The sequence below is a fragment of the Salmo trutta genome, chromosome 30 (assembly GCF_901001165.1).
Source record: "Salmo trutta chromosome 30, fSalTru1.1, whole genome shotgun sequence".
In the NCBI taxonomy this organism is placed as follows: domain Eukaryota; kingdom Metazoa; phylum Chordata; class Actinopteri; order Salmoniformes; family Salmonidae; genus Salmo; species Salmo trutta.
Window position 1 is genome coordinate 35244091 of NC_042986.1, and position 17452 is coordinate 35261542.

General features: G+C 44.2%; 1 protein-coding gene across 2 annotated transcripts in view; it reads left to right on the plus strand.

Moving 5' to 3' along the window:
- Window positions 1–17452, plus strand: part of kcnd3 (potassium voltage-gated channel, Shal-related subfamily, member 3) — a 345048-nt gene that overhangs the window by 325262 nt on the left and 2334 nt on the right. The window contains exons 4-7 of one of the 2 annotated variants that reach the window (XM_029723932.1): window positions 1242–1343; window positions 8704–8736; window positions 8906–8998; window positions 9398–9648. In XM_029723932.1, coding sequence (XP_029579792.1) covers window positions 1242–1343; window positions 8704–8736; window positions 8906–8998; window positions 9398–9648 — 479 coding nt within the window. The remainder of the gene's footprint in view (window positions 1–1241; window positions 1344–8703; window positions 8737–8905; window positions 8999–9397; window positions 9649–17452) is intronic. The other variant, XM_029723933.1, reaches the window with a different exon arrangement.

Consider the following 17452-nt stretch of genomic DNA (forward strand, 5'->3'; position numbering starts at 1 on the left):
CTGAGAGCATGTTTGGAACAGAGACACAGGTTCTGGGTCCCAGTAGCCCTAAATTCTCTCTCTCTCTCTCTCTCTCTCTCTCTCTCTCTCTCTCTCTCTCTCTCTCTCTCTCTCTCTCTCTCTCTCTCTCTCGCTCTCTCTCTCTCTCTCTCTCTCCTCCCTCTCTCTTTCTACCCCCCATCCCCGCTCACTCTCGATAAAAGTGGATACATTCTAGCAGGGTATGTTTTCACACCTCCTCTATTACCCCCAGTAACCATTTCCATGGTGGCTGGAAGTGTTTGCCTGGTGACCCCAGAGAGCCGATCTCATTGGCTGAGCTCAGAGCGAGACGAGGAAGAGGGTCATCCCAGAGACCTCTGGGATGTCTAAGCTGGCACAAAGGAGCATGAGAGAGGGAGGGGCAGAGAGAGGCCAGGAGAGAGGTACAGTAACAGATAAGGAGAGAAAGAAAAAAAGAGAGTGAGACAAAAGATTGAGAGGAAAAAACTATTATAAGAGTGAGAGGATGGAGTGCAAAAGAGAAGGAGAACAGTATGGAGAGGAGGAGGCGTGTGTGTGTGCAAGAACACCTCTGCTTAATACCCGTCTCTGGGAGCATAAACAAGATTGAGAATGCTGGCCAGCTTGTCTGAGCTGAAACTCTTGTCAGACCTTTTCCACACAGACATTGTGTATTGTTTGTTATTGACGCATTGAGAAATCACATTGCCTTCTTTTGCTCCTTCTTTTGTCTCTCTGTCTCTGTCCTTGACAGGAGAGAGAGAGAGAGAGAGAGAGAGAGAGAGAGAGAGAGAGAGAGAGAGAGAGAGAGAGAGAGAGAGAGAGAGAGAGAGAGAGAGAGAGAGAGAGAGAGAGAGAGAGAGGTGGCTGCACACCAACCCTCCTTATACTGTGTTTCCTGTAGATGAGAAGAGATGTATGCAGACAGACATACACACTGTTGGTTAGGGTTGTAGTCGTAACACTTTAAGGCAGTGGACATTTCATTGATTTATTCTACATAAACAAAAGCAATGCATTTCAAGGCGCAATTCAGCAAGTCTATTACACAAGAAACACAGACTGCAATATTAAACATTGAAAAGACATGGTGACATTACCCTCCTGATATGTGTTTTTGTATGCATTGATATCAGGTTTGCATCAAACGTTTGCGCTGTGCATAGCCATTTGGATTTAACCTGGTTGGTGGTATGAGGGGACTGATCTTTGGTTTCCATGGTTTCTTTGTCTTCCAGAAAGCACGTTTGGCCAGGATACGAATATCCAAGACAGGAAGCTCTAATGCCTTCCTCCACAGCAAACGGAATGGCCTCTTCAGCGAAGCCTTGGAGCTCACGGTAAGAGAACACTCAATACAACCACCATTGTACTAGACTGATTTGTCGTTAGGAGCCTATCCCCCTCCACAAAACTTCTGGACTCAAAGAACTCAAATACTCACACCGCACGACCCCTTTAACTCACATAGGCACTCTCTAAAACCCAGCCCAGTCACAACAGTAGAATTCTGTATGTTTGCCCTGAAAGTGTTCATACATCGGAGTGACACTTTCCCCCGTGGGATATACACCTGCCTCTTAAGTACCAGATCATATAATCACGCTTTGACTGCACTTCATTGAACACTTTATAGATTCCATCCTTCTTCCGTCTCCTTGAGGTAATCATTGACTCATAAGTAATGGGGTAGATCAAAACAAGGTTACTACATTCACCAATCCAACCTCATCAGATCAGTTATTCCCTCAAGGCAGAAAGGATAGAGAAGTCTTTATTCAAACAGGGCCCTTGTGATTCTTCTCTCTCTCCTCCTGGGTTCCTGGAAGACTAGGCCTGGCCTGGCTTCTGAGAACAGCTAAATGCAGTCCTGTTAAATATGCTGTAGTGTTAATGTGAACATCTTGGTGCTCAGCTGGGATCCAGGCTGCAGGCACTAGCAGACATGTAAACACAACTCGCCTTCCTCCTCTCCTCTCCTCTCCTCTCCTCTCCTCTCCTCTCCTCTCCTCTGGGCTGAGACACGCCAAAACACAAAGACACTTTAGCTGTTTCTGAATGTATAGCTTGTCCTTCTATACACCCATAAATTGTACTGAGATTTGACTGTGCCTCCACCAGCTCTCCCACGCACTATGAAGCAACCGTTAGCATGACTAAACTATAAAAACTAAAAGCTGAGCTTCTATGTTTTAGAGGTCCCGAACAAAAGGATCTCGTTGACGTCACAGGGATAAGCCAGCTGACCTTCGATACATCTGCACCACACAGATTAGTAAATTGTGTCCATGTATTATGCAGCCTCACCTGGTTACCTACCTGCCTGTAGTGTAGCTAATGGACCAGCCACCTGGGGGTTTCACAGCAGCCCTCACACCAGTGGAGGCTGCTGAGGGGAGGACGGCTCATAAGAATGGCTGGAACGGACCAAATGGAATGGCATCAAAACCATGTTTGATACCATTCCACCAATTCCGCTCCAGCCATTACCACGAGCCCATCCTCCCCAATTAAGGTGCCACTGACCTCCCGTGCCTCACACATCCTGCTGATTCTTTGGCTTTAGTCTTTAGGAATGAGTAGGACAGGACCAGAAATAGCCTGGAGACGCAGCTGTGTCTGTGTACTGTAGCTCAGCACTGTTTAGGAGGTGAACTCTTCCCCACAGCACATAAAAAAATGTGCTGCAGCACTACTCACATACACAGGGGAGGAGGAAACTACATAACACACAGTAAACATGGTGGAAACTCAGCCCGGTCTCATAGACTAGACGTAACATGGTACATGTAAATCCGGGACACTCAAAATAGTATGATATGTTATGTTTGGTATGGTTAAATAACACAGAAGGTTACTTAAAGCAAAAACAAAAGTAGGATGGTTATTCGGGGAGGATGGGTGGGTGTATAAAGCGCACCTGATTCTAATAATTAGCTGGTTGATAAGATGAATCAGGTTAGTTACAACTGGGATTGGTGCGAAAATCTACAGGAGGGTAGTTCTCCAGAAACAGGGTTGGAGAGCCCTGCTTTAACCTAACTTCTAACCCCTAACTAACATTAGCCACCTAGCTAATGTTAGCGTTAACCACGTAGCCACCATCTAAGGTCAGCGCCAACAATTTGGAATTCGTGACATACGTTTTGCAAATTCGTAACAATTTGGATGAATTTGAATTCGTAACAGATCATACGAAATGGATGATGGACATCCGTAAATGTATACATACAGTGCATTCTGAAAGTAGTCATACCCTTTGACTTATTCCACATTTTGTTGTGTTACCGCCTGAATTCAAATATGGATTGAATACATTTTTTGCTCACCCATCTGCACACAATACCCTATAATGACAAAGTGAAATCGTATTTTTAGTAATTTTATTGAAAATTAAATACAGAAATCACTAATTTACAGAGGTATTCACACCCTCTGAGTCATTTACATTTTTAATCATTTAGCAGACGCTCTTATCCAGAGCGACTTACAGTAGTGAATACATACATCTCATACATTTCTTTGTACTGGTCCCCCGTGGGAATCGAACCCACAACCCTGGCGTTGCAAACACCATGCTCTACCAACTGAGCCACACGGGTCAATAGATGTTAGAATCACCTTTGGCAGTGATTATAGCTGTGAGTCTTTCTGGGTAAATCTCTAAGAGCTTTCAACACCTGGATTGTGCAAAATTTGCATATTATTATTTTTTAAATTCTTCAATCTCTGTCAAATTGGTTGTTGACCATTGCTCAACAACCATTTTCTGGTCTTGCCATAGATTTTCCGGCTGATTTATGTCAAAACTGTAACTAGGCCACTCCGGAACATTCAATGTCGTCTTGGTAAGCAACTCTAGTGTATATTTGGCCTTATGTTTTAGGTTATTGTCCTGCTGAAAGGTGAATTTTTCTCCCACTGTCTGTTGGAAAGCAGACGGAACAAGGTTTTCCTCTAGGATTTTTCCTGTGCTTAGTTCTATTGCGTTTCTTTTTATTTAAAAAAAACTCCCTAGTCCTTGCTGATGACAAGCATACATACCCATAACATGATGCAGCCACCACCATGCTTGAAAAATGGTACTCAGTGATGTGTTTGCCTCAAACATAACGCTTTGTATTCAGGACATGAAGTTAATTTCTTTGCCACATTTTTTGCGGTTTTACTTTAGTGCCTTATTGCAAACAGGATGCATGTTTTGGAATATTTGTATTCTGTACAGGCTTCCTTCTTTTCACTCTGTCATTTAGGTTAGTATTGTGGAGTTACTACAATGTTGTTGATCCATCCTCAGTTTTCTGCTATCACCAATGGCCTCATGGTGAAGTCCCTGAGCAGTTTCCTTCCTTTCCGGCAACTGATTTAGGAAGGACGCCTGTATCGTGTAGTACATGGATGCATTGATACACCATCCAAAGTGTCATTAATAACGTCACCATGCTCAAAGGGGGTATTCAATGTCTACCAATAGGTGCCCTTCCTTGTAAGGCATTGGAAAACCTCCCTGGTCTTTGTGGTTGAATCTGTGTTTGAAATGCACTGCTCGACTGAGGGACCTTACAAATAATTGTATGTGTGGGTTACAGAGATGAGTTAGTCATTAAAAAATCATGTTAAACACTATAATTGTACACAGAGTGAGTCCATGCAACTTTGTATGTGACTTGTTAAGCACATTTTTACTCCTTAACTTATTTAGGCTTGCCCTAACAAAGGGGCTGAATACTTATTGTCGCAATACATTTCAGCTTTTCATTACTATTACTATTTTTTTTCTAAAAACATAATTCCACATGGACAGTATGGGGTATTGTGAAGGACAGTGACTCAACATCTACATTTAATCCATTTTAAATTCAGGCTGGAACACAACATCTACATTTAATCCATTTTAAATTCAGGCTGGAACACAACATCTACATTTAATCCATTTTAAATGTAGGCTGGAACACAACATCTACATGCAATCCATTTTAAATTCAGGCTGGAACACAACAGAAATGTGGAAAAGTGAAGGGATGTGAATACTTTCTGCTACGTAACATATCATACTAATTGGAGTGTCCCAGATTTACATGTACTACGTTACATTTACCACTGAGTCCAGGCTGGGAAACTAAACGTTAAAATGATTATAGCCTGTATTGTTTTCAGCAATTAAAAAAAAAATAGCAAGGGTAGATTTTAGGTGGTGTGATGTTTATGCATTTTAACAAGCCAAACAAAGGGGCTTGTCAGGGATTGCAGTGGGCTGTCCTGTCAGCCCTGACTGATGCAACCCAGTGAAAGTTTACAGTATGCGTACGTAACAGTGTTGCTTCTGTCCCTCTCCTTGCCCCAAATCATCATTACCTATCGCTCCACAAAAGCCTTGGCCCACAAAAGCCTAGGCTGTTGCTCCTGCTCCTTCAACCCAGAGCTATAGCCAGTAACAGCGGCCCAAACAGAGCCCAGAGGTATAGCCAGTAACAGCGGCCCAGAGGTATAGCCAGTAACAGCGGCCCAGAGGTATAGCCAGTAACAGCGGCCCAGAGATATAGCCAGTAACAGCGGCCCAGGGATATAGCCAGTAACAGCGGCCCAGGGATATAGCCAGTAACAGCGGCCCAGAGATATAGCCAGTAAAAGCGGCCCAGAGATATAGCCAGTAACAGCGGCCCAGGGATATAGCCAGTAACAGCGGCCCAGAGATATAGCCAGTAACAGCGGCCCAGGGATATAGCCAGTAACAGCGGCCCAGAGATATAGCCAGTAACAGCGGCCCAGGGATATAGCCAGTAACAGCGGCCCAGAGATATAGCCAGTAACAGCGGCCCAGGGATATAGCCAGTAACAGCGGCCCAGAGGTATAGCCAGTAACAGCGGCCCAGAGATATAGCCAGTAGCATCAGCCCAGAGATATAGCCAGTAGCATCAGCCCAGACAGAGCCCAGAGCTATAGCCAGTAGCAGCAGCCCAGAGCTATAGCCAGTTGCAGCAGCCCAGAGCTATAGCCAGTAGCAGCAGCCCAGAGATATAACCAGTAGAAGCAGCCCAGAGCTATTGGCAGCAGCCCAGACCCCTAGAGATATAGCCAGCACCAGCAGCCCAGAGGTAAAGCCAGTAGCATCAGCCCAGACAGAGCCCAGAGCTATAGCCAGTAGCAGCAGCCCAGAGCTATAGCCAGTTGCAGCAGCCCAGAGCTATAGCCAGTAGCAGCAGCCCAGAGATATAGCCAGTAGCAGCAGCCCAGAGCTATAGCCAGTTGCAGCAGCCCAGAGCTATAGCCAGTAGCAGCAGCCCAGAGATATAGCCAGTAGCATCAGCCCAGACAGAGCCCAGAGCTATAGCCAGTAGCAGCAGCCCAGAGCTATAGCCAGTTGCAGCAGCCCAGAGCTATAGCCAGTAGCAGCAGCCCAGAGATATAACCAGTAGAAGCAGCCCAGAGCTATTGGCAGCAGCCCAGACCCCTAGAGATATAGCCAGCACCAGCAGCCCAGAGGTAAAGCCAGCAGCCAAGAGCTATAGCCAGTAGCAGCAGCCCAGAGCTATAGCCATAGCAGCAGCCCAGAGCTATAGCCAGTAGCATCAGCCCAGACAGAGCCCAGAGCTATAGCCAGTAGCAGCAGCCCAGAGCTATAGCCATAGCAGCAGCCCAGAGCTATAGCCATAGCAGCAGCCCAGAGCTATAGCCATTAGCATCAGCCCAGACAGAGCCCAGAGCTATAGCCAGGAGCAGCAGCCCAGAGCTATAGCCAGTAGCAGCAGCCCAGAGATATAGCCAGTAGCATCAGCCCAGACAGAGCCCAGAGCTATAGCCAGTAGCAGCAGCCCAGAGATATAGCCAGTAGCAGCAGCCCAGAGCTATTGCCAGCAGCCCAGAGATATAGCCAGCACCAGCAGCCCAGAGCTAAAGCCAGCAGTCCAGAGCTATAGCCAGTAGCAGCAGCCCAGAGATATAGCCAGCAGCAGCAGCCCAGAGCTATAGCCCGTAGCATCAGCCCAGACAGAGCCCAGAGCTATAGCCAGGAGCAGCAGCCCAGAGCTATAGCCAGTAGCTGCAGCCCAGAGATATAGCCAGCAGCAGCAGCCAGAACCCAGAGATATAGCCAATAGCAGCCTAGAACCCAGAGATATAGTCAGTAGCAGCCCAGAACCCAGAGATATAGCCAGTAGCAGGGCAGAACCCAGAGATATAGCCAGTAGCAGCCTAGAACCCAGAGATATAGTCAGTAGCAGCCCAGAACCCAGAGATATAGCCAGTAGCAGGGCAGAACCCAGAGATATAGTCAGTAGCAGGGCAGAACCCAGAGATATAGCCAGTAGCAGCCCAGAACCCAGAGATATAGTCAGTAGCAGCCTAGAACCCAGAGCTATAGCCAGTAGCAACAGCCCAGAGCTATTGCCAGCAGCCCAGAGCCCAGAGATATAGCCAGCACCAGCAGCCCAGATCTAAAGCCAGCAGCCCAGATCTAAAGCCAGCAGCCCAGAGCTATAGCGAGTAGCAGCAGCCCAGAGCTAAAGCCAGCAGCCCAGAGATATAGCCAGCAGCACAGAGATATAGCCAGCAGCAGCAGCCCAGAGATATAGCCAGTAGCATCCTAGAACCCAGATATATAGCCAATAGCAGGCCAGAACCCAGAGATACAGCCAGTAGCAGCCCAGAACCCAGAGATATAGCCAGTAGCAGCCCAGAACCCAGAGATATAGCCAGTAGCAGCCCAGAACCCAGAGATACAGCCAATAGCAGCCCAGAACCCAGAAATATAGTCAGTAGCAGCCTAGAACCCAGAGATATAGTCAGTAGCAGGGAAGAACCCAGAGATATAGTCAGTAGCAGCCCAGAACCCAGAGATATATTCAGTAGCAGCCCAGAACCCAGAGATATAGTCAGTAGCAGCCCAGAACCCAGAGATATAGTCAGTAGCAGCCCAGAACCCAGAGATATAGTCAGTAGCAGCCTAGAACCCAGAGATATAGCCAGTAGCAGGGAAGAACCCAGATATATAGCCAGTAGCAGGCCAGAACCCAGAGATACAGCCAGTAGCAGCCCAGAACCCAGAGATATAGCCAGTAGCAGCCCAGAACCCAGAGATATAACCAGTAGCAGCCCAGAACCCAGAGATATAGCCAGTAGCAGGGCAGAACACAGATATATAGCCAGTAGCAGCACAGAACCCAGAGATATATATTCAGTAGCAGCCCAGAACCCAGAGATGTAGCAGTGCAGAACCCAGATATATAGCCAGTAGCAGCCCAGAACCCAGAGATATAGCCAGTAGCAGGGCAGAACCCAGATATATAGCCAGTAGCAGCCCAGAACCCAGAGATATAGCCAGTAGCAGGGCAGAACCCAGATATATAGCCAGTAGCAGCACAGAACCCAGAGATATATATTCAGTAGCAGCCCAGAACCCAGAGATATAGCCCAGAACCCAGAGATATAGTCAGTAGCAGCCCAGAACCCAGAGATATAGCCATTAGCAGCCCAGAACCCAGAGATATAGTCAGTAGCAGCAGCCCACTCAGATAATCTGACTCAGAGAAGAGGGCATCGTGCCCCAGCAAACACAGAACAAACCACTCCCACATTGACACTCACACTCTCTCCCTCCTTCACACACACACACACACTGAGAATTCACTATACTGAAATGAAAACCTAGTAAAACTCTACCTGTGTGTCTTTTTGTCTCCTCTTTCACCTTTGACCTGAAGCAACTTCCTTACAAGATGAACCTTTCAGACCAGGTACAGAGACAGCAAACATACAAACACAGCACCTAGAATCCCCTCTATCTGTTGGCAAACAACACTGTGGAGCATTTTCACTCACTGTGTGTGTGTGTGTGTGTGTGTGTGTGTGTGTGTGTGTGTGTGTGTGTGTGTGTGTGTGTGTGTGTGTGTGTGTGTGTTGCAGAGTTCCATTGAGGAGGAGCAGCAGCTGAGCAAGAACCAGTCTCTATTAGAGAGCCAACACCACCACCTGCTGCATTGTCTGGAGAAAACCACAGTGAGTACACACACACACACACACACAAAAGGTGACAAGCACATCAAACAAGAAAAACGAAATGTTTAATATATTTTGTTTTTTTATCAAATGTAAAATAATATTCAAATCAAACACCCAACGGACATGAATTTGAGATAAATGATGTGTCCCTGAATCATTTCATTTTATTTGGGAGGAGTGTGACAAAATAGACCCTCAAACGTTCGCTTTTCATATCTTGTGGGGAGATGCCTTGCGTGTTAGTATATTACATTTGAATGTATTCTTGCATTCTCTGGCATTGTGTTGCCTCTTTGTACATTGAAATGTTCAGCCTTTTTTTGATGTGTTCAGATGTCCCTCCTCTTCTCTTTCATCCTCTCTCCTCTCCCCCCCTCTCTTGCTTCCTCTCTGTAGAATCATGAGTTTGCAGATGAGCTGTGTTATGAGCAGAGCTACCTGGAGGGGGCACTCCAGAGCTACCCGTCTCAAAGCCCCTCTCTCTCCAGCCAAGAAGGCATGACGGGCACCTGCTGTACCCGCCACACTAAGAGGAACCACGCCCCTTTACCCAACTCCAGTATTCCCACGTGCGCTCTCTCACACACACACCCTCATCATAACCTGCAGGAGCTCAGCACCATCCACATCCAGCCCCTCAACACCAGGTGAGCTAAGCACTGACCAGAAGTCAGGTTTAACACTAAATATGGTAATATTATCAGGGCTACACTATTACTATTGACCCAGAGTCAGTCCGACTGTTAAAACAAGTCCATACTGTGAGCTTATGCTATGGAAAAAAATTATGAATTGGTTGACACCCAAGTCCATTACTAAAGAGAATGATATCTAGAATGCCAAATGGCTGTTAATTTCTCTTTGATATTTAGCTTTTCTCCAGTGATGCTGGTATGTCAGGTGCTATCAAATGACGTATCCCTGTCATAGTGTATTACATTGAGTCTTTCATGGGCTCAGCAACAATATATACCTACCTCTGTTATTTTACTTTATTTGATTCATTCTGTCATTATGTTCCTCTTTTCCAAACCACTATGAATTAACAGGCTTATTTCCAAAAACTTGTCAATATTAAACATCATATTAAGGTGTGAGACATTCATTAGAACTGTTGAGGCTCCATGGATCGATGAGGAATTGAAAAACTGTATGGTTGAAAGAGATGTGGCTAATAAGTCTGGCTGCACATCTGACTGGCGGACTTACTGCAAATTGAGAAATTATGTGACTAAACTTGACAAAAAGAAGAAGAAACTGTATTATGAAGCCAAGATCAATGATATAAAGAAGGATGGAAATTCAACTCCATCTTTCATTGAATCAGATGGCTTATTCTGTCACGGATGTCGTATGAAAGAGACCAAGGCGCAGCGTGCGTATCGTTCCACATCTTTATTTCTATGTGAAACTATGCAAGACAGACAAACTATAAACAAAAACAACAAACCGTGACGAAGCGGTGCTACATGCATAAACTCAAAATAATCTCCCACAAACACTAGTGGGAAAAACAACTACTTAAATATGATCCCCAATTAGAGACAACGATGACCAGCTGCCTCTAATTGGGCATCATACGAAAACCCCAACCTAGAAAAAAGAACCGAGAACACAGAAAATTTAAACTAGACAAAAACCCCAACATAGAAAAAAGAAACTAGAACCAAACATAGAAATAAATAAACTAGACAAACCCCCCAGTCACGCCCTCACCTACTCTACCATATAAAAATACGAGCTCTCTATGGTCAGGACGTGACATATTCATCACAAAACCAATTGATGTTGCACATTATTATAATGATTACTTAATTGGCACAGTGGGCAAACTTAAGCAAGAAATACCAACAACGAACAGTGAGCCATCGTATTCATGAATACAAAACAAACTGAATGAAAAGCATTGTAAGTTTGAATTCTGTAAAGTTAGCATGGGACAGGTGGAACAATTATTGTTATCGATCAATAATGACAAACCTCCTTGCATTGACAATTTAGATGGAAGGCTACTGAGGATGGTAGCTGACTCTATGGCCACTCCTATATGTCATATCTTTAATCTGAGTCCAGAGGAAGGTTTGTCCTCAGGCCTGGAGGGAAGCCAAAGTCATTCCGCTACCCAAGAGTGATAAAGCGGCCTTTACTGGTTCTAACAGTAGACCAATCAGCTTGCTGCCAGATCTTAGCAAACTTTTGGAGAAAAAAAAATATTGACCAAATAAAATGCTATTTCTCTGTAAACAAATGAACAACAGACTTTCAGCATGCTTATAGAGAAGGGCACTCAACATGTACTGCACTGACACAAATGACTGATGATTAGTTGAAATGAATTGATAATAATAAGATTGTAGGAGCTGTACTGTTAGATTTCAGTGCAGACTTTGATATTATTGACCATAACCTGTTATGTTTAATGCCTTTTCAACTTCTGCCATATTGTGGATTCAGAGCCATCTATCTAATAGAACTCAGAGGGTTTTATTTAATGGTAGCTTCTCTAATGTCAAACATGTACAGGGTGGTGTACCGCAGGGCAGTTCTAGTTTATTACTGGCCACCCATTCCAAAACGGACTGCAACTCCTTGTTAAGGGTTTCAGTGACTTCATTAGCTGTGGTTGCTGAGATGTATATGGTTGAATCATCAGCATACATGGACACACAGGCTTTGTTTAATGCCGGTGGCATGTCATTGGTAAAAATATAAAATGTAGAAGGCTGGTCTTGAACATCTCTAAAACTAAGAGAATTGTATTTGGTACAAATCATTCCCTAAGCTCTAGACCTCAGCTGAATCTGATAATGCATGGTGCGGTTGTTGAACAAGTTGAGGAGACTCCATTACTTGTTGAACAAGTTGAGGAGACTCCATTACTTGGTGTTACCATAGATTGTAAGCTGTCATGGTCAAAACATATAGATTCAATAGTTGTAAAGATGGGGAGAGGTCTGTCCGCAATACCGAAATGTTTTGTTTTTTTTGACACCACATTCCACAAAACAAGTCCTGCAGGCCCTAGTTTTGTCTTATCATGATTATTGTCCAGCCATCTGGTCAAGTGTTGCTAAGAAAGACCTAGTTAATCTGCAGCTGGACCAGAACATAGCGGCACGTCTTGATCTTCATTGTAATCAGAGGGCTACTATAAATACTATGCATGCCAGTCTCTCTTGGCTAAGACTTGAGGAGAGACTGACTGCATCACTTCTTCTTTTTATAAGAAACATTAATGTGTTGAAAATTCCAAGTTGTTTGCATAGTCAACTTACGCACAGCTCTGACACACACACTTACCCCACCAGCCATGCCACCAGGGTTCTATTCATAGTCCCCAAATCCAGAACAAATTCAACAAAGTGTACATTATTATATAGAGCCTTTATTGCATGGAACTCACTTCCATCTCATATTGCTCAAATGAACTGCAAACCTGGTTTAAAAAACCAGATAAAGCAACACCTCACAACGCCTCTCCCCTATTTGACCTAGATATTTTGTGTGTATATATTGATATGTAGGCTATGTGTGCCGTTTTTAAATGTATATAGGTCTGTCCGTGAGCTGTTCTTGTCTATTAATGTTGTGTATTATGTCATGTTTCATGTTGTGTGTGGACCCCAGGAAGAGCAGCTGGGGACCCCAGGAAGAGCAGCTGGGGACCCCAGGAAGAGTAGCTGGGGACCCCAGGAAGAGCAGCTGGGGACCCCAGGAAGAGTAGCTGGGGACCCCAGGAAGAGCAGCTGGGGACCCCAGGAAGAGCAGCTGGGGACCCCAGGAAGAGCAGCTGGGGACCCCAGGAAGAGTAGCTGGGGACCCCAGGAAGAGTAGCTGGGGACCCCAGGAAGAGTAGCTGGGGACCCCAGGAAGAGCAGCTGGGGACCCCAGGAAGAGCAGCTGTGGCTTTTGCAACCGCTAATGGGGATCCTAATAAAATACCAAAAATACCCAAACATTGTGACAAGAAATAACTAGCGGGTGTACTACAGTGGGGGAAAAAAGTATTTGATCCCCTGCTGATTTTGTACGTTTGCCCACTGACAAAGAAATGATCAGTCTATAATTTTAATGGTAGGTTTATTTGAACAGTGAGAGACAGAATAACAACAAAACAATCCATGTCAAAAATGTTATAAATTGATTTGCATTTTAATGAGGGAAATAAGTATTTGACCCCCTCTCAACCAGAAAGATTTCTGGCTCCCAGGTGTCTTTTATACAGGTAACGAGCTGAGATTAGGAGCACACTCTTAAAGGGAGTGCTCCTAGTCTCAGTTTGTTACCTGTATAAAAGACACCTGTCCACAGAAGCAATCAATCAATCAGATTCCAAACTCTCCACCATGGCCAAGACCAAAGAGCTCTCCAAGGATGTCAAGGACAAGATTGTAGACCTACAGAAGGTTGGAATGGGCTACAAGACCATCGCCAAGCAGCTTGGTGAGAAGGTGACAACAGTTGGTGCGATTATTCGCAAATGGAAGAAACACAAAAGAACTGTCAATCTCCCTCGGCCTGGGGCTCCATGCAAGATCTCACCTTGTGGAGTTGCAATGATCATGAGAACGGTGAGGAATCAGCCCAGAAATACACGGGAGGATCTTGTCAATGATCTCAAGGCAGCTGGGACCATAGTCACCAAGAAAACAATTGGTAACACACTACGCCGTGAAGGACTGAAATCCTGCAGCGCCCGCAATGGTCCTCCTGCTCAAGAAAGCACATATACATGCCCGTCTGAAGTTTGCCAATGAACATCTGAATGATTCAGAGGACAACTGGGTGAGTGTTGTGGTCAGATGAGACCAAAATGGAGGTCTTTGGCATCAACTCAACTCGCCGTGTTTGGAGGAGGAGGAATGCTGCCTATGACCCCCAAGTACACCATCCCCACCGTCAAACATGGAGGTGGAAACATTATGCTTTGGGGGTGTTTTTCTGCTAAGGGGACAGGACAACTTCACCGCATCAATGGGACGATGGACGGGGCCATGTACCGTCAAATCTTGGGTGAGAACCTCCTTCCCTCAGCCAGGGCATTGAAAATGGGTTGTGGATGGGTATTCCAGCATGACAATGACCCAAAACACACGGCCAAGGCAACAAAGGAGTGGCTCAAGAAGAAGCACATTAAGGTCCTGGAGTGGCCTAGCCAGTCTCCAGACCTTAATCCCATAGAAAATCTGTGGAGGGAGCTGAAGGTTCGAGTTGCCAAACGTCAGCCTCGAAACCTTAATGACTTGGAGAAGATCTGCAAAGAGGAGTGGGACAAAATCCCTCCTGAGATGTGTGCAAACCTGGTGGCCAGCTACAAGAAACGTCTAACCTCTGATTGCCAACAAGGGTTTTGCCACCAAGTACTAAGTCATGTTTTGCAGAGGGGTCAAATACTTATTTCCCTCATTAAAATGCAAATAATTTTATAACATTTTTGACATGCGTTTTTCTGGATTTTTTTGTTGTTATTCTGTCTCTCACTGTTCAAATAAACCTACCATTAAAATTATAGACTGATCATTTCTTTGTCAGTGGGCAAATGTACAAAATCAGCAGGGGGTCAAATACTTTTTTCCCTCACTGTATGCTCAAGGAGCTAGAATTTGTCAGTGCACAATTCAGCTGTGGGAACTTGGCGACTCTCAATAGCAGACAGCAGAAAGAGCTGGCCGCTACTATACAAGAGATTGTTCGTGAGGAGATTACCTCTGCCCTCAACTTACAATTAAAACCGGTAAATTAATCATTGGCAGTGATCACTGCTAAAGTGGATACCTATTCAACCAAAGTGGAAAGTCTGGAGAGGATAGCCAATGCGACAGACTTGGAAACAGAGCAAACTAGGTTGAAAAGGATAATGAAACTCCTAAAAGAGAAGATTGAATTCAATGTGCGGGTCACAGGACTTGAAACTGAAGCGGGCCACCTAACTTCCTTCATGAGCAATCTTTTCTATGAACTGTCTGGGCAGGAGAGGCTGGGTCCCATGCCACTGATTAACATTGCACATCGCACAGGTCCTCTCAGGAATGGATCTTGCCTATGATTGTACGGGTCCACAGCTTTGAAGTCAAGCCGGGAATTGTTCGCCTTGCAGCGGAATCCAGGGGTCTGACCTATGTGGGGAAGTGGATCAGCATCTACTCAGACCTGAGTGCCGAACTGCTAAAACAGAGGAAGACCTACAAAGAAGTGAGATCCCAGCTACGCAAGCTAAACCTAAGATCCGGCTTCATCCACCCGACAAAACATATATTGACCTTCCAGAATACAAACACACACATTTTCTACTGCCAGGGAGGCTAAAGACTTCTTTGATAAGCACATCAAGTCCAACACACAAGGTGACGAGCTGACAGATCTGGGTGCTGCCATAGGACAATGATGAGGAATCCCTCGCAATTGGGTAAAAGGAACACAATTATTATTGCTGAGCATTGGACTTTGTCATTATTATTATTATATTGCCTATGTTCCAGGACATTTAGACATTGATGACTCCACGCCAATTAATGAACAATGGATAATATATTGAAGTGCCATACAGACTGGGGTTGCTTCCTTATGGTGCTACAGCACATTGCATCCCTATGGATTAAACGGCTTACAATAGATGGCCAGTCCCTAAGGGGCTTCCACACAATTCCTTTTTGCTTGTTGGTCCGTGTAGACCAATTTGTAGACCAAATCTCGCCAAAAGATTGTGTGATCGATGGTATCAAAAGCATCGCTAAGGTATAGGAGCACGAGGACAGATGCAGAGCCTTGGTGTGACGCCATTAAAAGGTTATTTACCACCTTCACGAGTGCAGTCTCAGTGCTATGATGGGATCTAAAACCAGACTGAAGCGTTTCGTATACATTTTGTCTTCAGGAAGGCAGTGAGAGGAATGGGAGATTTGATATAGGCCGATAGTTTTTTTATATTTTCTGGGTCAAGGTCGGGCTTTTTCAAAAGAAGCTTTATTACTGCCACTTTTAGTGAGTTTAGTACACATCCGGTGGATAGGGAGCCGTTTATTATGTTCAACATAGGAGGGCCCAGCACAGGAAGCAGCTCTTTCAGTTGTTTAGTTGGAATAGGGTCCAGTATGCAGCTTGAAGGTTTAGAGGCCATGACTATTTTCATCAATGTGTTAAGAGATATAGTGTTCAAAAACTTGAGTGTCTCCTTGATCCTAGGTCCTGGCAGTGTTGTGCAGACTCAGGACAAATGAGCTTTGGAGAAATACGCAGATTTAAAGAGGAGTCCGTAATTTGCTTTCTATTGATCATGATCTTTTCATCAAAGAAGTTCATGAATTTATCACTGCTGAAGTGAAAGCCATCCTCTCTTGGGGAATGTTGCTTTTTAGTTAGCTTTGCGACAGTATATCCCTTAAACAATTTAAACTACGCTTTGGTCCTATTATTGTTAAAAAAAAATGATTTGGGGCAAAATTTCAAAACAATGTAACTGGGAATCAAAATGGCATGTCCATTTGTGGAGGGTGGCTTTTTGCATCACCCCAATGGTCAAAATGTGGAATTCGTACCCTTGCCGATATCATGGACAGTAATGATTTGAGAGCATTCCAAGATTTGACACATATACACATTACACAAACACATTACATACACATTACCTGCCAAATATTTTTTTTTAATATAATTTTTTTTCATTTATCTTTTTATATATATATATATATATATATATATATATATATATATATATATATATACACAAATTAGATATATTTACAACTTATCTTTTTTTATATATATATATATATATATACAAATTAGATATATTTACAACTTAGGTCAGCTATGCTGGCCTATGGAGTCCCTTGCGAAACCCAACTACCAAACCTTCCAATGATGGGATTTTAGGGATGCACCGAAATGACATTTTTGGCCGATACCGATATCTGATATTTTCCTTGCCAAAAAAAAAAACAATACCGATAACTGATATTTTAGCTGCCTTTTAAGCATTCTAGTACAGTTAAATAGTTAACACACACAAATGGACGCAGCGGTTTAAGGCACTGTATCTCAGTGCAAGAGGCATCACTATAGTCGTCATTACATCATCTACTTACGTTATATAGGTATGCACGTCAGCTTTGGCATCGGTTTTGCACATCGGCGTTAAACTAGACATCGGGCCAATGCCGATGATGGCATTTTTAGCTAATATTGTCCGATTCCGATATGCTCACGATATATCGTGCATCCCTATGGGATTTATAAATAAATGATCTGGGTTCCAGAAATGACTGATCTTAATAATATATAAACAACTTTTGGAAAGCTCATATTCTGAGCTTGCCATTAAAAAAGTATGGTCCACAGATCTAATTGAATCTCAACAATCCTTTCACTGGAACAGAATGAGGAAAAATGTGACCTTGGCATCCCGTAATCTGAACCATCAACTTATAAATGTTAAGTTCTCTCACATACTTT